General features: G+C 37.7%; 2 protein-coding genes across 2 annotated transcripts in view; one reads left to right on the top strand and one right to left on the bottom strand.

The window, feature by feature from the left end:
• Positions 1-12,559, bottom strand: part of LOC105455120 (transcription factor EC) — a 72,699-nt gene extending 60,140 nt beyond the window's left edge. The window contains exon 1 of the mRNA XM_011698181.1: positions 12,372-12,559. Coding sequence (XP_011696483.1) covers positions 12,372-12,559 — 188 coding nt within the window. The remainder of the gene's footprint in view (positions 1-12,371) is intronic.
• A 1,693-nt stretch (positions 12,560-14,252) lies between these two features.
• LOC105455119 (cathepsin L1) lies at positions 14,253-20,540 on the top strand. Its single transcript, XM_011698179.1, has 5 exons — positions 14,253-14,609; positions 15,088-15,264; positions 15,924-16,280; positions 18,138-18,298; positions 19,907-20,540. The coding sequence occupies exons 1-5, from the start codon at positions 14,475-14,477 to the stop codon at positions 20,100-20,102; spliced, it is 1,026 nt and encodes a 341-aa protein (XP_011696481.1). The 5' UTR covers positions 14,253-14,474; the 3' UTR covers positions 20,103-20,540.
• Positions 20,541-23,047: the final 2,507 nt, after the last annotated feature.

Below are 23,047 nucleotides of genomic sequence, written 5' to 3'. Positions count from 1 at the left end.
CTACTTAAATACCTGTAATGATCCAAGATAAACACGAGATGCTATATTTTATCTGCAAGACGTTCTAATAGCGAGTAATAAAGATGTCAACGCTGAAATATCGCGAACCGCCGGCGATGTTTGGAAGTCCGGATTCGACGATCTTAACGCAGAGATCTTAACGTTGTTTTTCAAGGACACGAATTATAAGGGGAGTTTTCAGAAGACGTCAACATTGACGAGATTGCTCAACGCATGATGTAAAAATATAAGAATGTATCATTCTCCCCAGAAAATAATGGTGACTGCTTTTTGAGCCAATCAAACATTTGCCTTAAAAATTATAAAAAATGGCTGCTAACAGTGATATGCATTAACTCTAGAATGCTATTCTCGTATTTTTTTTTTAATTAACATATTCTGAATAAAAATTTATTCATATAATTAAGAAATTTTTTAAATACTTTTTTATATGTATATTTATCTTCTAAATTGCAATATGTTAAAATAACTGAATTAACACTTTTTTGTGTAAAAAATGAACTTTAATATTAAACAATCTATCAAATATTTGAATTAGCACTTGAGTGAAAATTCACAATAGCATTCCATGCAGTAGCATTCCATGGTTAAATTATGTTTCGGGGCAAAAATTTGACTGGTTATAGTTCTATTATTCTGTCATTATGTATGTCTTATATTCTTACATTATAGCTCAATATAGCCGCGGGTCTGGTTGCAATTGCAATTCGCACTCGATGCAACGCATCGTATCGTTTCAACGGCTGCCGTCGCCACGCTCGCTACCCGCAACGAGACATCGACGAGAATCGGGTCGGCGGGCAGAGAGAGACGAGCGATTCGCGATTCAGTGACGAGTTGCAGCAAGGACGTTTAAATTTGGACGTAGTGTTTACGATCGACGTAGACGACGTGCAAGACGGATCAAGTGCAGAGCGCTTGGAACAGGAAGAGCCGGTGTCCCTTGTCTCGACGAGACGATGGAGAACCGATAGACGACGTTGACTACCGATGTGGATTATAAACTGAGAAATAACGACGGCGTAAACGTTGCCGATAAACCGCGACAGAACGCAGTGGAAACGGAGTAATTTGCGTCGGAGATTTGCTCACAAAGTACTCCCATTGTTTCTTCCATAAAACAAAGGTAACAACGTAGAAATCAAAGTCTGTAAATTATATGCCTGTTTTCAGTGAGGAATTCACGCCATGCTGTTTTCATGAGATTGGAGTTTCAGAACTGAGATTTTACGTTTTAAAAAAATGTGTCAATAATCTTCGAAGGCTTACAATTAGTGATATTAAAATGCAAGAAATAACTATAAATAGAATTCGCATAGGAATTCTTATTTTTTATTATATATTTTCCCAAGAAAATAGCTGTCAATAATAAAAAACAAGGAACGATGAAAATGTGAATGAAAACAGCGTAGTTCTTCTCAGAACTATGTGATATTTTTCGATTACATGGTCGACGCACAAAAAATATTGTTCGCTTCACGCGCATGCAACAGTCAAAATAACTGTTATCTTTAGTTTTTTTTCACAGGATATTAGTCAAATAGTCACTGTACAGGCGTATCTATAAGTATGGCAAGTTGTAGAATCTGCAATCAACATCCCAGATTACATCACTTAAAGACGGCAAACGGGAACAAATGGTTATAGGTATCGTATAACCATCATGGCGCGGTACATGACGTGAAATTTCTCCAACATGATACAAAAGTATTAATACGTTTTAGGTAGGCGTTCGGATTTTTTTAACCCAGGAATAGTCAGCTAGTCTTTTATTACATAAACGATCAGCTGGAATAATTTTGGCATACCAATGAAAAGTCACTATTATTAATTACGTATTTGTTAACTATTTTATAATTTATTAATATTTGAGATCATTATGTATATAGATTTATTCAATTCTATTTATTAAAAAAAAAGAAGTAAAAAGAATAGAAAGAAGAAATACACAGCCTTAACCATAAGTATAAAGAACCCTCAATTCATTGTATTTTCTTGGACATTGTATTTTCTTAAATAAAAGCCAAAGGAAGAGATTAATAAAATATTTAAATTATTATAAAAATAAATATTATTTTCTAATAAAATTACCTATTAATTTATTTTTCGTTAAATATAAAAGATTTACGTCAGTTTTGTGAGGGTGTATTATACTTATGCCCTGCAAAGCTGTAGATTTTCGTAAGGAAAATTACTGATTGTGAGAAACTTTAAAGCTTCTCGCTGCCGGGATATAAAAATCAACTCAGAGGACTATTTCCGGGTTAACGAGAGCCAACACCAGGCGATGCAAGTGCCTGCACAATGGATTAAGAGTATAACAGCAAATAAAATAACTGTATAATGCGCACGAACATCAGACACTAAGGAGTTAGTCTCGATCGGTGCAGTACCAGCCTTGCGGTCGCGTGGCGCGCAACGGCCGTGCCACGGTGGGACAGCTATCGGGCAAAACCGGGCCGGGGGTCCCGTCGACGATCGACGGGTCCATCTCGAGAATCATCCGCAGATCCTCGTCGATGCCGAGGTGCACGTGCACCCGTTGCCGCTCGTCGCCGCCGACGGGCGAGCGCGTTGCATCCGCGACGGGACGGTCGTAAGGTAGAGACGACGTCGCCGCGCGGGCGAGATGCAACGACGCTCGTGTCGGCGGTGACGGCGGCGGCACCGACGTCGACGTCGCCGTCGTCGTCGTTGTCGACGGTCGCCGAATCACGACGTCGTTGATGCGGTCCAGCCGCGATACCAGCTCCTCGAACTCGACGATCTGCTGCGCGGTCTCGGACGCGCCACCGCCTTGCATCGCGTCGCTTCGCACGTTTACGCGAAGCGAACACGCGCGAACCCAGATCCGGCCGATCTGGGGCGTCGCGACGCTACTACTAAAACCGGAGCAACGTCGCCAACAACAACGACGACGACGACGACGACGGCGGCGGCGGCGGCGGCGGCGGCGGCGGCGGAGATGACGAAGCGCCAGGTAACCGCGGCAGACGTTCTAAACGTGGATCCTGCCATCTCGCTGTCCTCCTCCGCGAGGAATAGACAGCTGACGTCTGTCGATCTTCCCTCTCGCTCTCGCCACGCGCGTATTTATTTTCACTTGATATACGGCGTCGTCAGAAACGGTTCGGCGCTCGTGGGAATCGTCGTGAGGCACGCGATATTTTCCCAAACAACCGTTTGCGATCGTTGATCTTCGCGGCGTTCAAAGAAAAATATCGAAATTGTCAAACGGATTTTCACATATAAAAGAGAATTATAAGTTTATTAAATTAAAAATCTAACTATTCAAATATTAACCCCTTATTAATTAGAACTGTAAATATAGTATGAGTAAATAAATTTTGTATTTATACATAATGATTGCAAATCATATAGATAGAGGTATATATTAATTGACTTAATTTAATTAAATTTCTATATTAATCAATAATTACTCGAAATTAAATAGCTAATTGGTAATCAATAATTAGTCAATATGTAATAGATAAACTTTACCTATACATATCTACGCCGCTTCGAATGCTAAATATGTAGTATGAATATGCGTTGAAGTGTTTGGTTGACTCCTGTCTGCATCTACAAGGGTCTATTTCTCTCGCTTATTTTCTTCACTTCACGATCGCTATTTAGCAGACCTCTAATTTTTTGTTAATAATCTGCAGCTTTTAACAAAATTTAGTTTATCTATTTAATACTAATTCTGAGCTTCGGCGACAATTTAAAAATGAAAAAAGTGACTAATAGTACACAAAAACTAAAGCTACTACACAAAATCACACAAAGATAAACACATTTTGTATATGCGCGAAATTAAATAATATCCTTATAAATATAAATTTGTTATTTACGCTTAGTAGAGTATAATATGGAGTTTTGTATTTCAAATAAAAGTAATAAAATAATCAATATAAATTTTCTATTTTAATTCTACTGCTCCAATTTATCTCATTTTAACTTGAAATACGATTTAAAAATTATAACGAAAAAGTTAATAATCGCGGGGCGCAATGCAGTTAGGCAACAGCTGAATGCATCGCGAAGCACGTAGTATCGCGTACCGTATGTTACAACATATTGAATTTAGAATATGTATGTATTCTCGCGTGCGCAGAAAAAATCGTAATAAAGAGACACAATTTCTATGTTCAAATTTGCAGTCGCGAATGTGAATCAAGAGAATCACCGACGCGCGTTTGCTGCTTTCCTTCTACGAGAGCGGATGAAAAATGTGTCATCTTCCTCTCTCGATTCGGTAACAAATGGCGTTTACACTCGCACGCGTCGAGTTCAAATTTATTATTATACGCGCACCGTGCTTGACTAACATCAACGTTGCTCTATTTAGATCATAAGTTCTACTGTAAATATACACCGCAGTTAGAGAAAGATTTAAGCTGCGATTATAATAGCAACAATATAAATCTTTTACTATTTACTTGCTATTATTATCTGTATTTATTTGTTTTAATATATAATATTATTTTAAATATTTTAAGTATAAAATATTGTATACAATGTAATATTATATATATAAATAAAAGTTGGCTGATCCTAATAGAATAAAGAAATTTATTCCCGATTCTGATTAAAAGAAAATAAAAAATATATGACAGTTCAGTGATGAAAACCGCTATAATTCTTTTTTTATTTATTCGATTTAGATTTATTTTATTTAAGAATTTAATTATAACTATACACGATCCACCTGTTTTATTACGTATGTTTAAATTACGCCTATCCAACTAATTGTAAGTCACGATTGTCTAAACTTATTCCACGAAACTCTCGACGATGCCGTGTACATACACAGGTGTGCGCGATACGTCTTGCGTCACATACATAGAACGACACGGCTCATCCGTCGAAGATGCGTTATGTAACATACGACGAAGAACAGCTGCCGGCGAGCGTTCGGTCGCGCGAGCAAATAGCTTGAAAAGTGAAAAAAAAGGCATCGTCGCGTAAAAAGGCGCGATTCGTCGTCGTCGTCGTCGTCGTAACTGAAGAATCCGGCATCGCGTTTTCGTGAGCGTGAACGCCGTGGCAGTGGATGACGACAACGACGGCGGCGGCGGCAACGGCGGCGGCGGCGGCGGCGACGACGGGCACACTTATCAGAATTTCCAGTCATTGCACCAGCTAATGCGAGTATCGAGCCGGTTCACGCCGGATTCGTGGCAGCCTCTTCTGCCCATATGCCGCGAGAGAAAAAGAGATACAGTGAGAAGGAGGAACTACATCGCGCGGTATCGCCGGCATTGTCTCGCGGAGCTCGGCTCCATGCCTCTTACGAAAAAAAGTCGTGCCGCAACGTCGCCCACCCGATATATTTATTATGCATCAGCACCGAAAGTACGATCGCAAAAAAAAAATCCGGAGCCGTTACGATCTAATTGATTCTTAATAATATCAATTCATTCATGATAATATCGTAATCGAGAAAATCGAGTCGCTGAAAATATGGTTCAACGAGATGAGAGCTGAAGATCAACAAAATGTTTATTCAGATTTACTATTTATATGCTATTATAAATACAGTTATTATTGTTGTTGTTGTTATTATTATTATTATTATTATTATTATTATTATTACTCACATTATTATTCGCGTCATTATCATCATTATCATCATCATCATTAATGTTATTGCAATGAATATATACATTGAAACGGATTAATATTTATATATGTTCAATCTTGAGGGTTCATAACAGGAGGAGAAAAAAAAAACTCCGGGATTGTGTACAACAGAGATGGAATGCGTCTCTAAAACAAAACAGCCGGCGTACCGAAATCATTATCGCGCTCGCTGATGACGCACGACATTCGCAGGCATAGTACTCATCGTATCCAATCGTCTGTGACGTGGAGTTAGTCCGCAAACATAGTTAACACAATCAAATCGTGCGAGGCTGACAAAGCAGTGTCGATGATATACGTACAGTATATCACGAACGAATCGAAAGGAAAGATTAAATTCTAAATTCGTTTAACAAAGCCTCCGTGTCTGATTTTTCTTCGTGCAAAAGAATAAGCGATTGAAAAAGTTTAGAATAAGCTGTACGCGCAAATTTATTATTTATTATTTCGCATCTTACGAGACGAGGAACTTGCGACGAGATTACGGGCGGGACGTGTCCTTGATAAATGGAAAAAAACCGGAATGAGTTTTTAGAGATTTCCATCACGCATCATACTGACAAAAGACATGGCGATTTATTGTGGATCTGCATCGAAAACACGATCGTAAAAACTTTAAAATTCAACATTGCAATACGAATTAATTAATCGTATATTTTAGCACTAAACAATAAAAATATCCAAATAACATAATTACATTAACCGAGTGTTAAGTTAACACTCGGATATGTTAAAAAATCAACACTAAAATTTAATAAGAATCGGTTTTTACAGAAATACAAAATGTTGTTTACTGTATATCGTCACTGTTTATTATTATTAGTAATGTTGTTGCTATATGTCATATCTTCTTACCTCAGATAATAACGTTTAACTTTTATCGATATCAAAAGAAAATAAGAAGATAAAAAATTAATTGCAAATTTATCATAGAACTTGAAGAAAAGAGAAATATTTGAAGAATTTTAACGTTATCACAATTGAAAAAGTTAGATCTTTATCATACGCGGTCGAGTACTCTCAAAAATGTCGGAAATCGCAGTTCTGTTTAGTTCCGATACGAGAGTTAAGTAATTTGAAAAATATGCGTAGAAACTAGAGTCACTATGTACGGAAAATGAATCGCGAGTCGGATTCCGGTTTTCAGCTTTAAAACTGTCGCTCCGAGAAAGATTCCGGACATCGTAATTTTTCTCCCAGCGACTAAAATCGTACTGTACTTAAATGGTTAAATCTTTAGTGTTGTGTACTTCCGACTCGAGAAATTCTACAAAAAATATCGTTATACTAAAGCAAATTAACTTTTTCAATGTATTTTTAAGATATAAAATATATGAGACATTTCGAATAACAAAAAAAAATTAATAAAAATTATTAATTATGATAAAATTGAAATAAAGATGAATAAAATTTTTTACACGCAAAATTACTTATTTTTCATAATTTTTAAATTGTTAACGCTGATAATTGTAAAATTAAATATATGTGACTTCGCTAAAAATCGCAGATTGTCAAAAAAATTTGAAGTCCACTAAATGGAGATCGTGAAGTGAAGAAGGTAAACAGGAAAGAATTTAAGCAGCTTCAGACAGAAGGAGTCAGTTCAAACATCTTGGCGTATATTCATATCACGCATTTAGCACTCAAATATTGATTATGCGATTGTGTATATGACTGAGATTTTTTCTGAATTACATATTGAATACTTATAAATCAGATGTTAAAGTGCCTATTAGAATTACGACCTAACAAAATTCTAATTGTGGCTTTCTAAGATGTGTATTCATTAATTCAATCAAAATTTAAAAAATTCTGAAAAAATGAAGGTCCCGCAATTAAATTGTCGATAAAAGTTTTTTTTTTAATACACGTCATTTGTACGTCAATAATGAATGAATATGATTCATGAAGTTTATATTCCGGACCGCGCCGAGTCACGAAGCACTCCTTAAGTCTAATGTCACCTAATAATCAATTACACTCTAAACGATATCGTTTCTCGATATTATTCATATTATTTAACCTTGGAAATCGCAGCTACTCTATTCTAAATAAAAATACTGGAATATAACTCGGAATCAGCTAATTAGATTAATATGACGATGGACATGCGAATCAATCAGCCTATATAAAAATAATAATTAACTTACAAATAATAAAATATTCCTTTTTTTTCGTTAAGTGTTTTCAGAAATTTGCAGATTACGGTTCTTTGAAAATTGTAATTTCTGTCTCCTATTAGCTACGTCAAATGCGTCAAACAAAAAATGTATCGAAAATGAGAGAATACCTATCTCTACGTCGGACTTCCATGAGCAAATGGAGGTTGTTCCTCAATCGTATTTATGAAATAGCACTTCGTCTCTTCTACTTTCGCTGATTGCTTCTATCGAGAAGATCGTTGATCCCTCGGAACCCCTACCTTCCGCAATACAGACGTGAACGCAATAAAACCGAAGGTCAAGCCTATCTAGATACCTCGCGAGATGACGTGCGCAAAATTCGAAGATATCAATCCGCGAAACAACTTATCAGCACCTCCTTCTCCTTCACCTCTTCTCTCTCTCTCTCTCTTCTTTTTTTTCTCTTGCCTGCCTCTGCATTTGTCCAACATCACCTAATATTTACAATTCGTATTCGTACTGCAACTCGATATTTTTTTTCTCGCACTTTTTGTATTTTTCTGAGTGACAAAGCATTGTGTCATTGTTCTCGCGATGGTTTATCGTAAACGGAAATTAAACGCGCATTCCATTATTTTTCGAAAGATTATTGATGTAAGATTAAGCCCCTCTCCCAATATATCAGCCGGAAATCATTATTATTCATTCGCACTAATGCGTGTCCGTGTGTGTGTGTGCGTATGTTGGCCGACTCATAACGCGTATCTGAAGACGATCAATACGTCGTCACGTAAATTATCGTATCGTAGATCGTCGCGAAGAGATCAACGTCACGAACGAAACGGTAAACAGTTGCCGTTCGTTAAAATCGATAACATATACAAGATCAAAACTTTACTCGATTTTTTATTGCGTAAATATTCTCGTTTAGCGCGCGGAAAATTTTGAAAGGGCCCCTAGCAGCATTCCTCTCTCCGTAGACGATCACTCGCGGCAGCGTTCTACGCTATGTGCAATTGAAATTTTAGCTCGAGCTCGTGTTGCCTTCTCCATAGGAATCAATTAACGCCCGACGGATGAAGCTGATTAGGCGCGAGAACTTTCGGGCGCAATTCGAGCATCCCCCGTGCAAACTCTCGGAGACTGTGAAAGTTGATATCCGCGGTAGCTTCACCGTGTATAAAGCCCCGGCACTCTCTCGCGGATCGCTGGTACCCGAGAGTCTAATGCCGGTATGCAAGATGCATAGACTGTTGATCAAAGCGGAGACGAGAGTGCGTGTTTTCCTTGGAGAGATCACGATTACCAATCACGATCGCTTGCCACTCGCTCGCGACTCTGTCCGAACGAGCGGAGAGATGCCTTTGTACGTGCAATCGTCTCAGTTGATAGATTCATGACTAGAACGACTTTAAATGCCATTTAAAAGCCCGATCCCGAGAGACGCAGTCCACGTCGTTCAAAGCAGTGTAACAGCAATAAAGAAAAATTGCTTGAAGAAATAATTTTTCCGATCTTTCTCTCGCTGTTTTTCTTTTTTTTTTTTTTTGTTTAATTTTATCTTCACGCCGCCGAAAGATACAAATAACGCAGATACTGCACTTTTTTGTAGTTATTACAACGACACGTTCCGATTCTTGTCAAAAACCGGGCACGTGCAAGGTTTGATTGGATTTGATTCGATTTTGCACTCAAAATTGGAATAGGAGTCTCTTTTTATTTTTTTCCATCTGTACGCGGTATGGACACATATGTGGGTCTCGCTTCAAGCGATGGACCACTATCTATCGAATACCAAACGGTAAAAAAGTTCCTTTTTTCGAAAAGTATATCTTCTCGACTCTTGGTGCTTACATATCCGCTCATTTGCTACAACAAACGCCAAAAAAAAATTATCCAGAAAATAAAGTGAATGTTTGAGTCATATATGTGTAACATTAATTTTGACATGTAATTTTTTATGTAATAATTGATTGTAAAGGAATAAAAATATGTCCTTTTTAAAGTGTTTTTTTCTTTGTTTCATTATGTTTTCATTCTTTTTCTGGAAGTGACTCAAAAACTTAAAAAAAGACAATTTTTGAGTTATGTAGCAAATGAGCAAAATATAATATACTTACAAAAATTATCAATCATTTCTTTAGAGCTCTATGTAAATTAAAAATGTTATCAAGAACTGTACACACAAAACGAATTGCTAATTTTTATAATAAACACGCAAACATTGTATGCTGGCATTTTACTTGCTACGTAGAATATACGGATTGATAAATTTAATTGGCGCGTGCGCGCGTCAAATATCCATTGTTCGTCTCCACTTTCGTTATCTCAACGATTCTATTTTTGCTTTCTTACCTACATGATCTTATTTCAGTGTTTTCACATGAAAAAAGTAATTCAAGATCAATAACAACAGCGAGTGATCTAGAAAAAAATGTCGCCTGTCAATAAATATAATGATAAACAATATTTTCGAAGAAGTCGCATAAATATTATAAAATTGGATTTAAATAAGGATGCATATAAACAATTTTTTTAGTAATAAAATTTTTTCGTGTTTTAATTATTTAAATTTCCAAGCGTTCGACAACGCATGGAAATTTAAATAATTAAAACAGGAAAAATTTTTATAACTCTAAAAAGTAGTTCTTAAAGAATATTTCCTGCTACTGACTTGCCACCACTATTTTTATATATCCTCTGTTTGTAACACGATTAGATAACTTATGTGACTCTATCGAGTAATCGTATGCATTTAAAAATTACGATTAATTATTTTTATTGTCGTATTTAGTTAACAAAAAATTTCAAAATTGTTTAATTTCTAAAATTCTTGTGAAATTGGCAATTATCTAAAATTATCTGTTCGATGTGTCATTATCGTATTGTCAGTATAATTCCATTTTTCAAAAAAGTTATCATCTCTGTGACGCTGTGAAGAATTTTTGTATCTTATGATAAATGTGACATTAAAAGCTAATTGATTCAAAAAATTATCATTCTGATATCTAAAAGTATTAATTATCTATTAAATTTAATTTTCGATTGCATCATTTTAACACGGCATAATTTTATTATGACGACACATCACTCTTGTTTTGTTACGATAAATATAGTTATTACTCCTTTGTTTGTCCTTTTCTTCACAATCTGTTTCAATATAAATTAAATTTTTAATCAAAATATTTCCCACCGAACACAAATGAGCACACAAATTCGTATGCAATTAGCATTGTCATCATTTGTGCACGATATAATCTTAAATTTCTCGTTATGAAAGCCACGTGTTTTCATGCGCACGTGTTTGCTCCGAGTCTCTGGCTTATCGCATTCAATATAAAACAACGATCAAAATATCACCCATCAGATAACACTATTAACGATAATTATTTAACTGCGTCGTGTTTAATATGTACATAATATAATATAAAATATATAACGATTTTCTTTAATTTTAATATATTAACATACCAAATTCTCGCTTCAATAATTACACAACTCGAAAAAAAGCACGATTTTCAACTTATTACCATGAATAAGTTAGGCAAACATTATTCCATCAATCATCAAGTCAAAGTCTGGAAACTTAATTTTTCCAATTTGAGTTTGAAAGTCATTTTTCAAGGGTTTATTTGTTATTATATTACTATTTTTCTAAAATGCAATTTCAAGGCTATATTCGCGGAGACTACAGCTCGTGTCATACTACGCATTGGAGATTGAGGATTGCGAATTGGAGAGTGGAATTCGGTCGCACTCAGACTGGTCGAATTCTAATCTCCAATTTCGCAATCCTCAATCTCTTTAGCGTGACACGGAAAATTTTAGAGATTTAGTTCTTCTGCGTCAATATTACAATTTCAAAGCGTATTCGAGACTTAAATAAAAAAAAAACACTCAATATTACTCAATCATAAATTTTACATAAACTTTTATAATTTTTTCTTATATCGTGTAATATTGTCTATGACAAATTTACGTTCAATATCGAAACATTGCATACACTCATGCATTAAATCAATTGCTGTCTAAAATCTTCTTCAGCTCGTAATAAAATCCCCATATCTCTCATGCTGCTTTATAATCGTTCGCGTACTGCAGCCTCGCGCGATATCGTATTCCAAATAAAACCGTCTCTCGCGTACACCACTCATGAGCTACATACTACCACATGAGCTGTGTGTGGAACCGGAGTTATCCGCCTCCTTTTGTTTGTACATCGGTACGCATACATACGTCCCGCCTAACTCGTATACGTCGTATATATGCCGTAAATAAAATTCACGTCCAATAATTATGATTGATGTAATACAAGTAATTTATACACCTCGCTCGCGTTGTAATCATACCGTTTCTCCGACTCACGTGTAACATTAGTATTAAATATTAATCGCCAAATCACGATGTTATTAGATACTGACAATATATTGATGGATCTATGGATTAAGTTTCGCTCCCATCACCACCGTAACAATGTCAATGTCAAACGGAATATGCCTTTCGTTATCTCGTTAGTTAGTGTGTTTGATCAAATAAAATTCTTTCCGAGATACCATCGGCGCGCCGCGGGCTTTAACGTACCTGCCGGTGTCGGGTGCGCGGCTCTTCAGCTCGTAGTACATCAGTTCCTTGGTCGAGGTCGACAGTAGGGAGAGGGCCTGCTCGAACTCGTCGTCGTAATCCCCGGCGGAAACGTGGTGGGCGATCGGATCGGTGACGGCGAACGCGGCCGTTAGATCGAAACCCATATCGACCCCGGACTCGTCCATCGCGTCGTCCCGGCGGGCGCTTCGAATGTACCGCGCGCGACGACGAGCCGCCGCCACCGCCGCGTGGCCGGATGAAACGCGAGGATCCGCGCGCGTTCCGAAGTTTCGCCGAGACAACGAAGACGCGCGTCGGCGCGCCGCGGAAGATAACGATGAAGCGGAGAGATACGACAAGTGAAGAGTAGAGACGGAGAGAGAGAGAGAGAGCAAGAAAGAGAGAAAAAAAGGAAGAACGATCTAACGATTTGGACGAGCGACGCGTTGCGAAAGAGTCGCGACGAACGGAGATCGAAACGACAGAATTTTCTTTCAGGAGATGAGCGCACGGGATGTATGGGAGATGGATCACGGTGCGGTTTTTTTTGTTTTTTTTTTTCTTTGATGGATCACGAGCACCGCGAAGAGACTCCCATTTTGCGCGAGTGTCAAGAGTTCTCGCGCGTGTTGCTGGCGTTCGCGGCGGCGGCGGCGGCGGCCGCGCGTGCACGCGTGCGCGGGTCCGTGACGTTCCTTCTCGGCTGCGGCGCGCGTTCCATCGCCTCTTTCGCGCGCGGCGATCCCTCGGCGATTTACCTCAGCGGCGCGCGGGCAAACGACGACGACGACGAGGACGATCGACGGTGGCAGCGACGGCGAACGCGACGACGCGACAATACGTTTCGTACGTACGGAAAGATGAGGCGCGAACGCGAGCACGCCCCGACACGAGCACGACGAGACGAGCGTGACGCGCGCGCGTATCGGTACTACGCGGACCGTCCGGCCGGCGCGGCCGCCGGGGACCGCCGCGGATGTTTCGCGGCGGCGGCGGCGTTTGACTTACGCCTGCCGCCATCTCGCGGTAACGTGATCGACCGGCGGCATCCTTTGAAGTAGCGAGGCAATCTTCCCGGCTTTCGCGACGACCGTCGCGAAATGATAATGAAACGATAAATAAAAATCATGAGTTATGATTTCCCGTACTTCTCTTGATCTCGAGTTCCTCTGTTTCAAAATTTTACTTGCTCTCGTAAAGTTTTTGAGAATATGCATATTATACAAATGAAAAGCGATTTAATTTATAATCAAATGCGTTGAAGCATTATAATAATTCTAATATATTGTAAGATTTTAAATTTATTGATATAAATTATACAACGTAGCAGTGTATCGCGATGTTAGACCTTCAATATAATTATGTGGGACACTCAAGTCGCTTGCTGGAACGTCAAAACTTTTTGCAGCATTATCCATTACGCTCGACCGTACTGCATTTTGATAGTCGAATAAAATTATTTTCAGATCTGTATATATGTAGATAAATTTTCAGATAGTTTAGCAAAATTATTCTTTTCGTGTATCTCTCAATTTCTTTGAATAATTCGTAAACAAAAACAGTAAAATAAATATTTATTTCGCTGTATATGTCGATATAATAAAGACCGTTTTTTCGCCGATTGCTTTCTTCGAATCAATCAGATAATTATTGTGTGGTACACAATTAAGTCATTGTGTGTTTTGAACGCCATTGTTTTAGCGAAAAGAGAAGCCGCTTTCTCGAAAATACATTTGATTGTTCGAATTGTTTCGTACTTATGTAGCATGTTGCAATAATTGCAAACCATTTCCCTCTCCAATTAGTAATCATACTAAGAACTGTTTCAGCTACTTACGCGAAAGCGCGATGCGAGCTACCTGTACGCGAAAGAGAGCCGAAGGCGCGACATTGAGCGTAAAATTATTATTTGACGAGGTAAATATACATCAGCATAACGTGAGCGATTGTCCGGTGATGTAATTCACAGAATGCGCTGACACTGATCGTTACTACACGTTATGACCTCATCGCAGTATCGTAAGGTACGTCAAGATAGTCGTCGCTCGGGTCTGCCGCGCGAATTAATTAAGGACTGTAAATTATTCGCCGCGGGTCACCATGTGCTCGCGATTGTGCGCGACGCTGCTCTCGATATTAATCTTGCCCGGGGCACGCGCGATTCAACCGTTCAATGGGAACACCTTACCGCCGAATATCTCGGAGAAGCTCGACGATTATTGGCAAACCTACAAGGTAACATATACGTATTTTTAAAATAAAAATATTCCGAGAGGCTGACTCAAATGTGTATTTTTTTAATTTCGTATTGATCAAAGAGACAAATTTTTTCGTCAAAGATTGCTCTCATGATTTTAATTTCCAATTGCGACGTAAAGTTATATTAATTAATTTTTAAAGAACGTTTATGTAATATAAGAGTTTCTTTTAATTATATTACCTATCAATAATGTGTATGTCAAACACATTAATACGAGACAATAAGGCGTCTTTTGTTCGACACTAATTGATTGTTACGATAATGATGGTAATCAAATTAATCCATAGATCCATTAATGCTCTTAATATGTATTAATCAATATTGAGACGCAGCAAGTGATCCTAATTTAAAATTAAAATCGTTGGTGTTGTAAAGTCTCTAATAGATCGATCTCGTATAAAATATTGTATATCATGCACATCATATTTTATCACGATATGTTTGAACATACAGACGCAGTTTAATAAGACATACGCAAAAAATCTGGAAAACGCGAGAAGAGCGTGTTGGGAGCAAAATCTTGTGGAGATTTATAAGCACAATTTAATGGCTGCCGCAGGGCATCATAGTTACACACTGCGAGATAATCATATTGCCGATCTCAACACTCGACAATATATGCGCGAAATGGTTGGTAATTAATGGCACTTATACTCTATTCATCCAACTTTCCAAGTATCCGACATGTTTAAATTTTTAATTCTCTGTCTCTCCTCCTCCTCCTCCTCCTCCTCCTCTTTCTCTCTCTCTCTCTCTCTCTCTCTCTCTCTCTCTGTCTTGCTCCCCTCTTTCTCATTCTCTTGATCTTTAAATAATAACATTTTTAAAATCTCAATTCTCCATCACGATATTATACAGCCTTGGCCATAAGTATAAACTACCCTCAATTTATTGCATTTTCTTGGAAATGATAATAAAAGAAAGACTAACACAATATTAAAATTGATATAAAAATAAGCATTATTTTTCAGTAAAATTGTGTTTTAATTTATTTTTCGTTAAATATAGAAGTTTACGTCAATTTATGAAAATGCTTTATACTTATATGACCAATACTGTAGTAATTTGTTACGAAATATGAATGACACCAAAGCTCAAATCAGATTACGCATTGAAGATTGCAAATTAAAGATGAAAATTCGGCTAATTAGACAATTTTAATTTTAATTCGTTTCGTTTTGGTTACTCGAGGTCTAATCTCCAATTCGCAATTCTCCAATAATGCGTAGCCTGATACAAACTACAAACCGCTTCTCCTATTAATTTCTGTCTGAATAAAACAAAAAAAGGTGAAACTGATGCCGAGTCGAAGACGTCGACTGCCGACCGAACCGATCGTGTCGGCTCTGAAGGATCCTCGCGAAATACCAAAACGTCTGGATTGGCGCGAATACGGTTTCGTCACTCCGCCGGTGAACCAACGGAGTTGCGGGAGTTGTTACGCTTACTCGATCGCGGAAAGTATAGAGGGGCAGATATTCAAGCAGACCGGCATGCTGCTATCCCTGAGCACACAACAGCTGGTAGATTGCAGCACGGCGACCGGGAACCTCGGCTGCGTCGGCGGCTCCCTTAGGAACACTTTGAAATATTTGGAAAAGTCGAAAGGTCTCATGGCTAGATCCATGTATCCCTACAACGGCGAGGTATGCACTGCACTTTCCCAACTGTCAGGCAGTACCTACGACACACACGATATTCCGTCGGGGGCACCGTTTTATTAAAATGCAACTCTCGAATCGCTTTCGCATTTGCAAAGCATTATAAAACGTTCGGCGTCCTTTAAACTTTAAAAGTACAAAGAGAATTGCATTCTTTGCAAAACAAAAAAAAAACAAAAAAAATGTTTATTCCTGACAATCAACGTAAAATTGATTTTATCGGCGATTAATCAGAGTCATAAAAATTTATTTATTCCGATAATAACGGTGCTGTAAATTCTCTAATATTGCCGAATTAAAGAACTTGAATGTCTGGATTTTTTTTTCACCGTGACCATAATGTATAATGATGCATTATTAGCGCGGCCGCGACGGAGCGAAGGTGCTGACAGTGCGAATTTAATTATCGCAATAAAGAGGTAAACGCCAAGGTTTCTCTCTTCCATTATTCCGCGGGTCTCCGCCAGTCAAGAAATGTCAGAAAATTTGTGGAAGATTTCGGCGGAGGAGAATCCCGGGAATTATACCAGTCACGTTAACGCGATAAACTTCCGTAATATGAATGGCTGCGTGACGATGGCTCCGCCAGGCTCTTCTATTAATAGTAAATACACTTTACGTCATATATACGGGCGAGCAGCGCGCGAGGGAGGCGAAACGTTTCATATAGAATTTAAAAAAAAAAGCGCGTGTAGCACGCGCGACTATTACTCTTTTATTTTTAAGCAATAAGAAGTGAACGCGCTTATCTGGTTGAGCTGACTCAATTTAAAATCACGATGTCATGAATACGAAGTTCAAATGATGCAACCATCAGGCGCGTATAATTGACATACGCTCCAATTTAACATAGCGTCAACACAAACATTGGTACACAAAGTTCTCCGAATATTCATTATTTTTCTGTTAAACTAATTTCCTAGAATTAAGCGATATTATTCTATTGACATTTCGTTGAAGCAGTACTTTCCGTGCATGTTTATTACTTTCGACTTCGATCGAGAACAAAACGCATGCTAATAGACTGACGTAAAGCTGCCTTACTTTCCTCGAAAGCTATCTATTTTTTTTTCTTTTCATTCCGTCATGTTTCTTTCAACAAACCTCAATCACATTCGTATGCACTCGGAAATTAGATATCTCTGTGCATTTTTATCAACGATCATTTCATGTCAATAATATCAACGAAAATAGAATAATATCAACGGAAATAGCTATGCCAATAATAACTACGAAAGTTTCCAATAATAACCTGTTATGATAAGGTTAACCTCAACTGTGAACTTTGAAAATAAAACACTTTTGAAACGTTTAAAATATTTCATAAACAACCGTGTCGCCATAACGCAAAAATAAATTTTCAAGTAAGTATAATAAAATAATTAAAGTACTTTATTATAGTGTATAGTAATTAAATTACTATACACTAAGCTACTATACAGAATACTTCCTTTAATTCATAGCATTTAAAATATTTCTGTTGTTTTTAACGATACCAACAATTATGAAAGAAAAAATTGTTTATTTTGAAAGAATAAACAGTATTTTTTTCATGCTTGTTATTTGACGAGATTTCAAGATCACCTCCATTTTTTGGAATTATATGATTTTTCTTTTATATAATATGGTTACTTTAATTAACTTCTACATATAAAAGTATTAAAGTAGAATTATAAAAAATTAAGAGTTTATACGAGATATTTTATACTTAATTCTAACTAAATGGTCGAATTAAGGGAAACGTCCTGTATTATATTTTCATTATTAACATACACAATATACGCATATATTCCGTTGTTAATAAGTTAGATAATTCACGCTTGTATCTCCAAATTATTCTAGCAAGGGGAATGCAGATTTCAGAGGGACCAGAGTGTCGTCAATATAACATCGTGGGCAATCCTACCGGCGCGGGACGAGAAGGCTCTGGAAATAGCAGTGGCGACAATAGGTCCCATAGCCGCCTCCATAAATGCCAGCCCAAAGACATTCCAGCTTTATCAGTGAGTGGCGTATTTTTTATTTGCACCGAAAGAAAGAAAAAAACCTTGCCCGTGCGAATTGTCGCTAACGAGCATATGACGTACGCGCAGGACGCCGACAAGCGTGTCACGTTTCAAGAAGAAATATGCGATAATTTTAGACATCTGCTATTTATTGCGCGCAAACCCGCAGAAATATTGCGCTCACACGGTAATTTCCAGCATTTTATGGGCCGACTGATCGATTCGAGGAGAAATAAAACAACAGTACGAATTGCGATGCGTTCGCGGCGTAAATTCGAAAAAAAATTCTACCGATAACGAGCCAGCGGTGACAAACAGTTTTTTTCGCTCAGATAGCTAATCGCTCGTAATCCGGTAATAAATATGTTAGTTATAAATATTTTAGTCAAGTTTCCCCGATAAATTTGTTGCCTCTCGAGAAGCCGCGCAAACGAGTCGTCAGATTTAATTCGGATTCGCATCTTTGATCGCAGTTGATTATCATCATCAATGCACAAATACGCATTTATCTGCAGTTTATCCTTTCGTAACTTATTATTACAATAAATTATCAAATCAGCCTTTACAAAAATTTAATACTGAAAGATAATTAATTACTTATTTTGAAAAAAAAATAAAGCAAAATAAGTATAATAATAATTGTACATATTTTATAGTATAATAATTTAAATTATATTAATAATTTGTAATATTAAATTGGTAAATAAATATTTTAAATTAAATTTCTGTAAGGAAAGCATTCTCAAATATAATAATATAAGAATAAGAACTTTAATAATAGTATTCGATTACTCAGATACCATGTGTATTTGTACAAATATTAAATTATTCAAGTGGCCGTAGCACTCTGATTATTGGTATACTATCAAAATTTCGGCGTTATGCGTGCAATGTACAATGTTTACACACGAAAGGCGAGAAGATTGGAAATTTTGCCCAGACCCCCGTCGAAGAATCGCACGATAACCTTTAGCATACCACCGATACGATGACTCTCATTCATCCGAAGCGCCGATGCGCAGTCATTGAACTCGTGCTATTCTCTAAAGGGCTCGACAATGCCAAGGCGCGACCGTTTCCTGCCGTTGTTCATTTCCGGCGTGCATACAATAAATACCCGGAGTCGTGGAAAAATCATGGAAACCATTTACCACGAGTGGTAAACGGGAAGCGATAAAGATGTCCTCGAGACGTTATTTCTCAAGTTAACAAATAAATACAGGATGCCGATCGAAAACACGTGATATCAGCATGCAAACATAATGTATTAGTAATATATATATATGTATATTGCATGCTCTTGTATATATAATAGTTTGCATAGTTCGCAAGTTCAATGTCGGTGATTTACATCTATTTGGGAAACTTTCTCGTGATTATATTTCTCTATTTTCCTTTTTCCACGCCAATCTTCATATCAGACTTGACGCACGCGCCGAAATGTTTTGCTTCGTTCGCGAAACAGAACATCCGATTCAAATTTTCCATCTATTAATGATAATTATCATTTTTATATTTTGGTAATAGCGAAAAATATAAACATGATAATGTCCATTTAAATCGTATAAGTGAGTTTTAGATACTAATCGGTATTTTCACTCGCAGCAAAGGCATCTACGACGATCCTCAATGCAGCTCGGACATGGTGAACCATGCGATGCTCGTCGTCGGATATACGCCGACCGAGTGGATCCTGAAGAACTGGTGGGGCAATAGTTGGGGTGAAAATGGCTACATGCGACTGGCGAGAAACAAAAATCGTTGCGGCGTAGCGAACTACGCGGCCTATGTTAAAGTTTGAGAATTCCATTTCTCTCGAATTTGATCGAAAAAACTCTCGCGTGTATACCTCAGAAAAATATGTTACAATAATTTTTACATCTGACACGAAACAAATTGTGCGATAAATCGATAGATATTTACGGCGGTTGCGCTAGTCTGCGATAAATTCATTGCGTCGGACATTTTAATGTTTTTAGGATATTAATTGACACCACGCTAAATCCAAGAATCGAGGTCAAAAAATTCCTGTCACGTACCGATTTTTTTTGTATTGAACTATTAGCGGATTCGATTGGGGACACACTAGTGCGCGTCGGTGCATATTAAAATCGTTGTCCACTATTTTAATGCTGCAACTCGCGTGACAATTAATTAAAATATAATTAAAACATATTTGGTAGATCCTTAATGCCTTAAGGACATAAACAAGTTTGATGCAATAAATGAGTAAGGATCATAAACATTTTTTTTAATTAACAAAAGGCTGAAAGTTCTAATATATTTTATTTTGATTGCAATAAAATTTCTTCATTCGTCGCACATCGTATAGATATAATATATTAAAATATACTAAAATAGCCTTTTATTGCAAAAATCATAGAGATTTCTCAAAATTGACATGATAGGACAATTTGGTAAGCGAAATCATATTTAACGTCTAAGAAACTACAGGAAACGATTAGCCTTGTTCAGGCAATGATCTCAAGGTTTCAATTCGCCGATTAGTGTATCCATTGAAATAAAATTAATTTCATTTCCCTAAATATTATATTTTCTATTTTATCTAGACATTCTTATTCTATTCTTATATACATACGTGTGTTTAGAGTGAAAAAAAAGGAATAATAAAAATATAGATAAGTAGAAAATTCAATAATTCTGTTTGCGCTACATTTCTATACAGTCTCCTCCCATCGTGGTTCGGTCAAAGACACATGCATTCAAACGATTAAACTTCGGGCAATTACTAAGGATCGCCGAACATTTATTACATAACAGCCACTGACCGCAGGACGGACGCTCGAATGCCAGATACCAGACTTCCGTAACCACACAGGATCCCGGGGAAATTTAATCGAACCGTACAACCGCAGCACGATAGGAACGCGGAGACTTTGCCCGATCGAAAATTCTGTCCGAAGACGAAGTACACGGCTAACCGGGACATATCGCCATGGCATTTCCGTAAGAGATAGGAGAAGAGGGAGAGAGAGAGAGAAAACGGAAGAAGATAAGCAGAAGGAGAGGACGAACCAATTCATGTATCCGTAGATAGGTAGGACTCGATAGGCGCTAACCGCGTGACGCAACGTCAGGCGAAACCATTACGTAACCGCGCAGTGACATAAATCCAGGGACGCATCCTGCAAATGATTTGTGTACGCACGATTCTGACACCAGAAATAAAAATGGGTTCGCGTGATCGAGGTTGTGATAGCAGTCGCGCCTCTTTTAAGAATTAATGTCAGATTTAATGTGTTTATTGAATAAGAAAACAATAAATCTTAGAGATTTTTTTTATTATAAATGAGGTCAAAAAAACACCTGGATTTATAGTTTATTAAAGAGAGATTTTCACATATTTTTGATAATTTATATATTTGAATTTTCGAACATTATAGTGCTCTTTTTTGATGGGTATAACTTATTAAATATTTAGAAATAACAATAGAATGTTTTACCAAAGCACAATATTAATTTCACGAAGCAACCTTTGCATCCTTTGTAACCGTGGCAAACAGATGTACGTGAAATCTGACGACTTGTCATCCGTCCGTTTCCTAAGTTTTCGCGATTAAACATGCAAAATAATAGCGTGCGTCCCGGCGAATAAAAGCTTTGAACCTGTGCGATTGCACGTCAGCCCCCAACACGACGGGGGCGCAACGCGACCGGCGCGGCGGAAAGAATCCCGAGGAGCAATATGTCCGGAATGCATTGTCGCGACTCACGGCCCGCTCTCCCTGATTTTCCGATATCAAATGCGGCCCCGCGACCCGAGACCACGCAAATCCCATCTCTCCATTCGGGAGGTCGGCCACGACTCATTGTTCGTCGTGGATGACAACGCGAGCAATCCGTCCAGGCGACAGCGCATCCCCGATTGTTACCCGGCAACATCTCTATCTGTTTCCCATCTGTTGAGCGACAGATCGTATCCTGGCCGCGTCTCATCTTACCGCCCTGCCTGCTATCGGCAGCTCGATACAAACTGGCATCGCAAGCTCGCTTCTTACTCGAAACATCATTAATCGTATTAAGGTCTGATAATTTCCTCGATATATTATAATGTATTCACAACAAATACAATTTGAAATGTATTTGAAATGAAGCATAGTCCAAAAGAAAATGATAGAAACATCCATTCCGATTGTAATGTGGTACGAAGCGAAATATAAATTTAATTAATTAAATGCTTTGGCTTCTAATTATAATCTATTTTTACCTACATCTATTTAATTTGTACACTTTTGATTGGGCAAAAATATGAAAATAAAAAGTATAAACGTCATTTAAGACAATCTAAAAATATCATCATGCAATAACAAAATTACGAAATCGAGGTGACGCGATGTTAATTTTCAGAAAAAATAATTAGAGAATGATTGATTGATGTTTCGAATTAAGTTGTGTGACAAGCTTTTGCGCGCGGTTTTTATAGACGGACGACAAGAAAAAAAAGTATCTAAAGAATATGGAATTTTACGAGAGCTGTACGGAACTGGCAGGCGGACTTAAGGCTGTTTAATGGACAATGCAGCTGCTGCGAAACAACGAAATGGCCCGAAGTCGATATTTTTCCAAAGTTGCTAAGAGTATCGCAAGCACTTTTAAGTCGTTAACGTTTTAAGACGATAAAGATATAAAGAAGTCTCTCATGTAAAAAGAAGCGAGCTTCACGAGAGCTTCATGCCAAGGATTAAGTGGAGTCGAAACCATACAGAACGTTCAACGGAAAAATAT

This window comes from Wasmannia auropunctata, unplaced genomic scaffold, assembly GCF_000956235.1.
Source record: "Wasmannia auropunctata unplaced genomic scaffold, wasmannia.A_1.0 LD335921.1, whole genome shotgun sequence".
Lineage (NCBI taxonomy): Eukaryota > Metazoa > Arthropoda > Insecta > Hymenoptera > Formicidae > Wasmannia > Wasmannia auropunctata.
Note: the sequence above shows the minus strand (reverse complement) of the source record. Positions and strands in the feature narration are given on the sequence as shown.

What these genes read in the sequence shown, in the direction of transcription:
- LOC105455119 (XM_011698179.1), top strand. Translation starts at nt 14,475, where the DNA reads ATGTGCTCGCGATTGTGCGCGACGCTGCTCTCGATATTAATCTTGCCC. An exon ending in TGTATCCCTACAACGGCGAG is followed by an intron (nt 16,281 to 18,137) that starts GTATGCACTGCA and finishes AAATTATTCTAG; the next exon opens with CAAGGGGAATGCAGATTTCA. An exon ending in AAGACATTCCAGCTTTATCA is followed by an intron (nt 18,299 to 19,906) that starts GTGAGTGGCGTA and finishes TTTCACTCGCAG; the next exon opens with CAAAGGCATCTACGACGATC.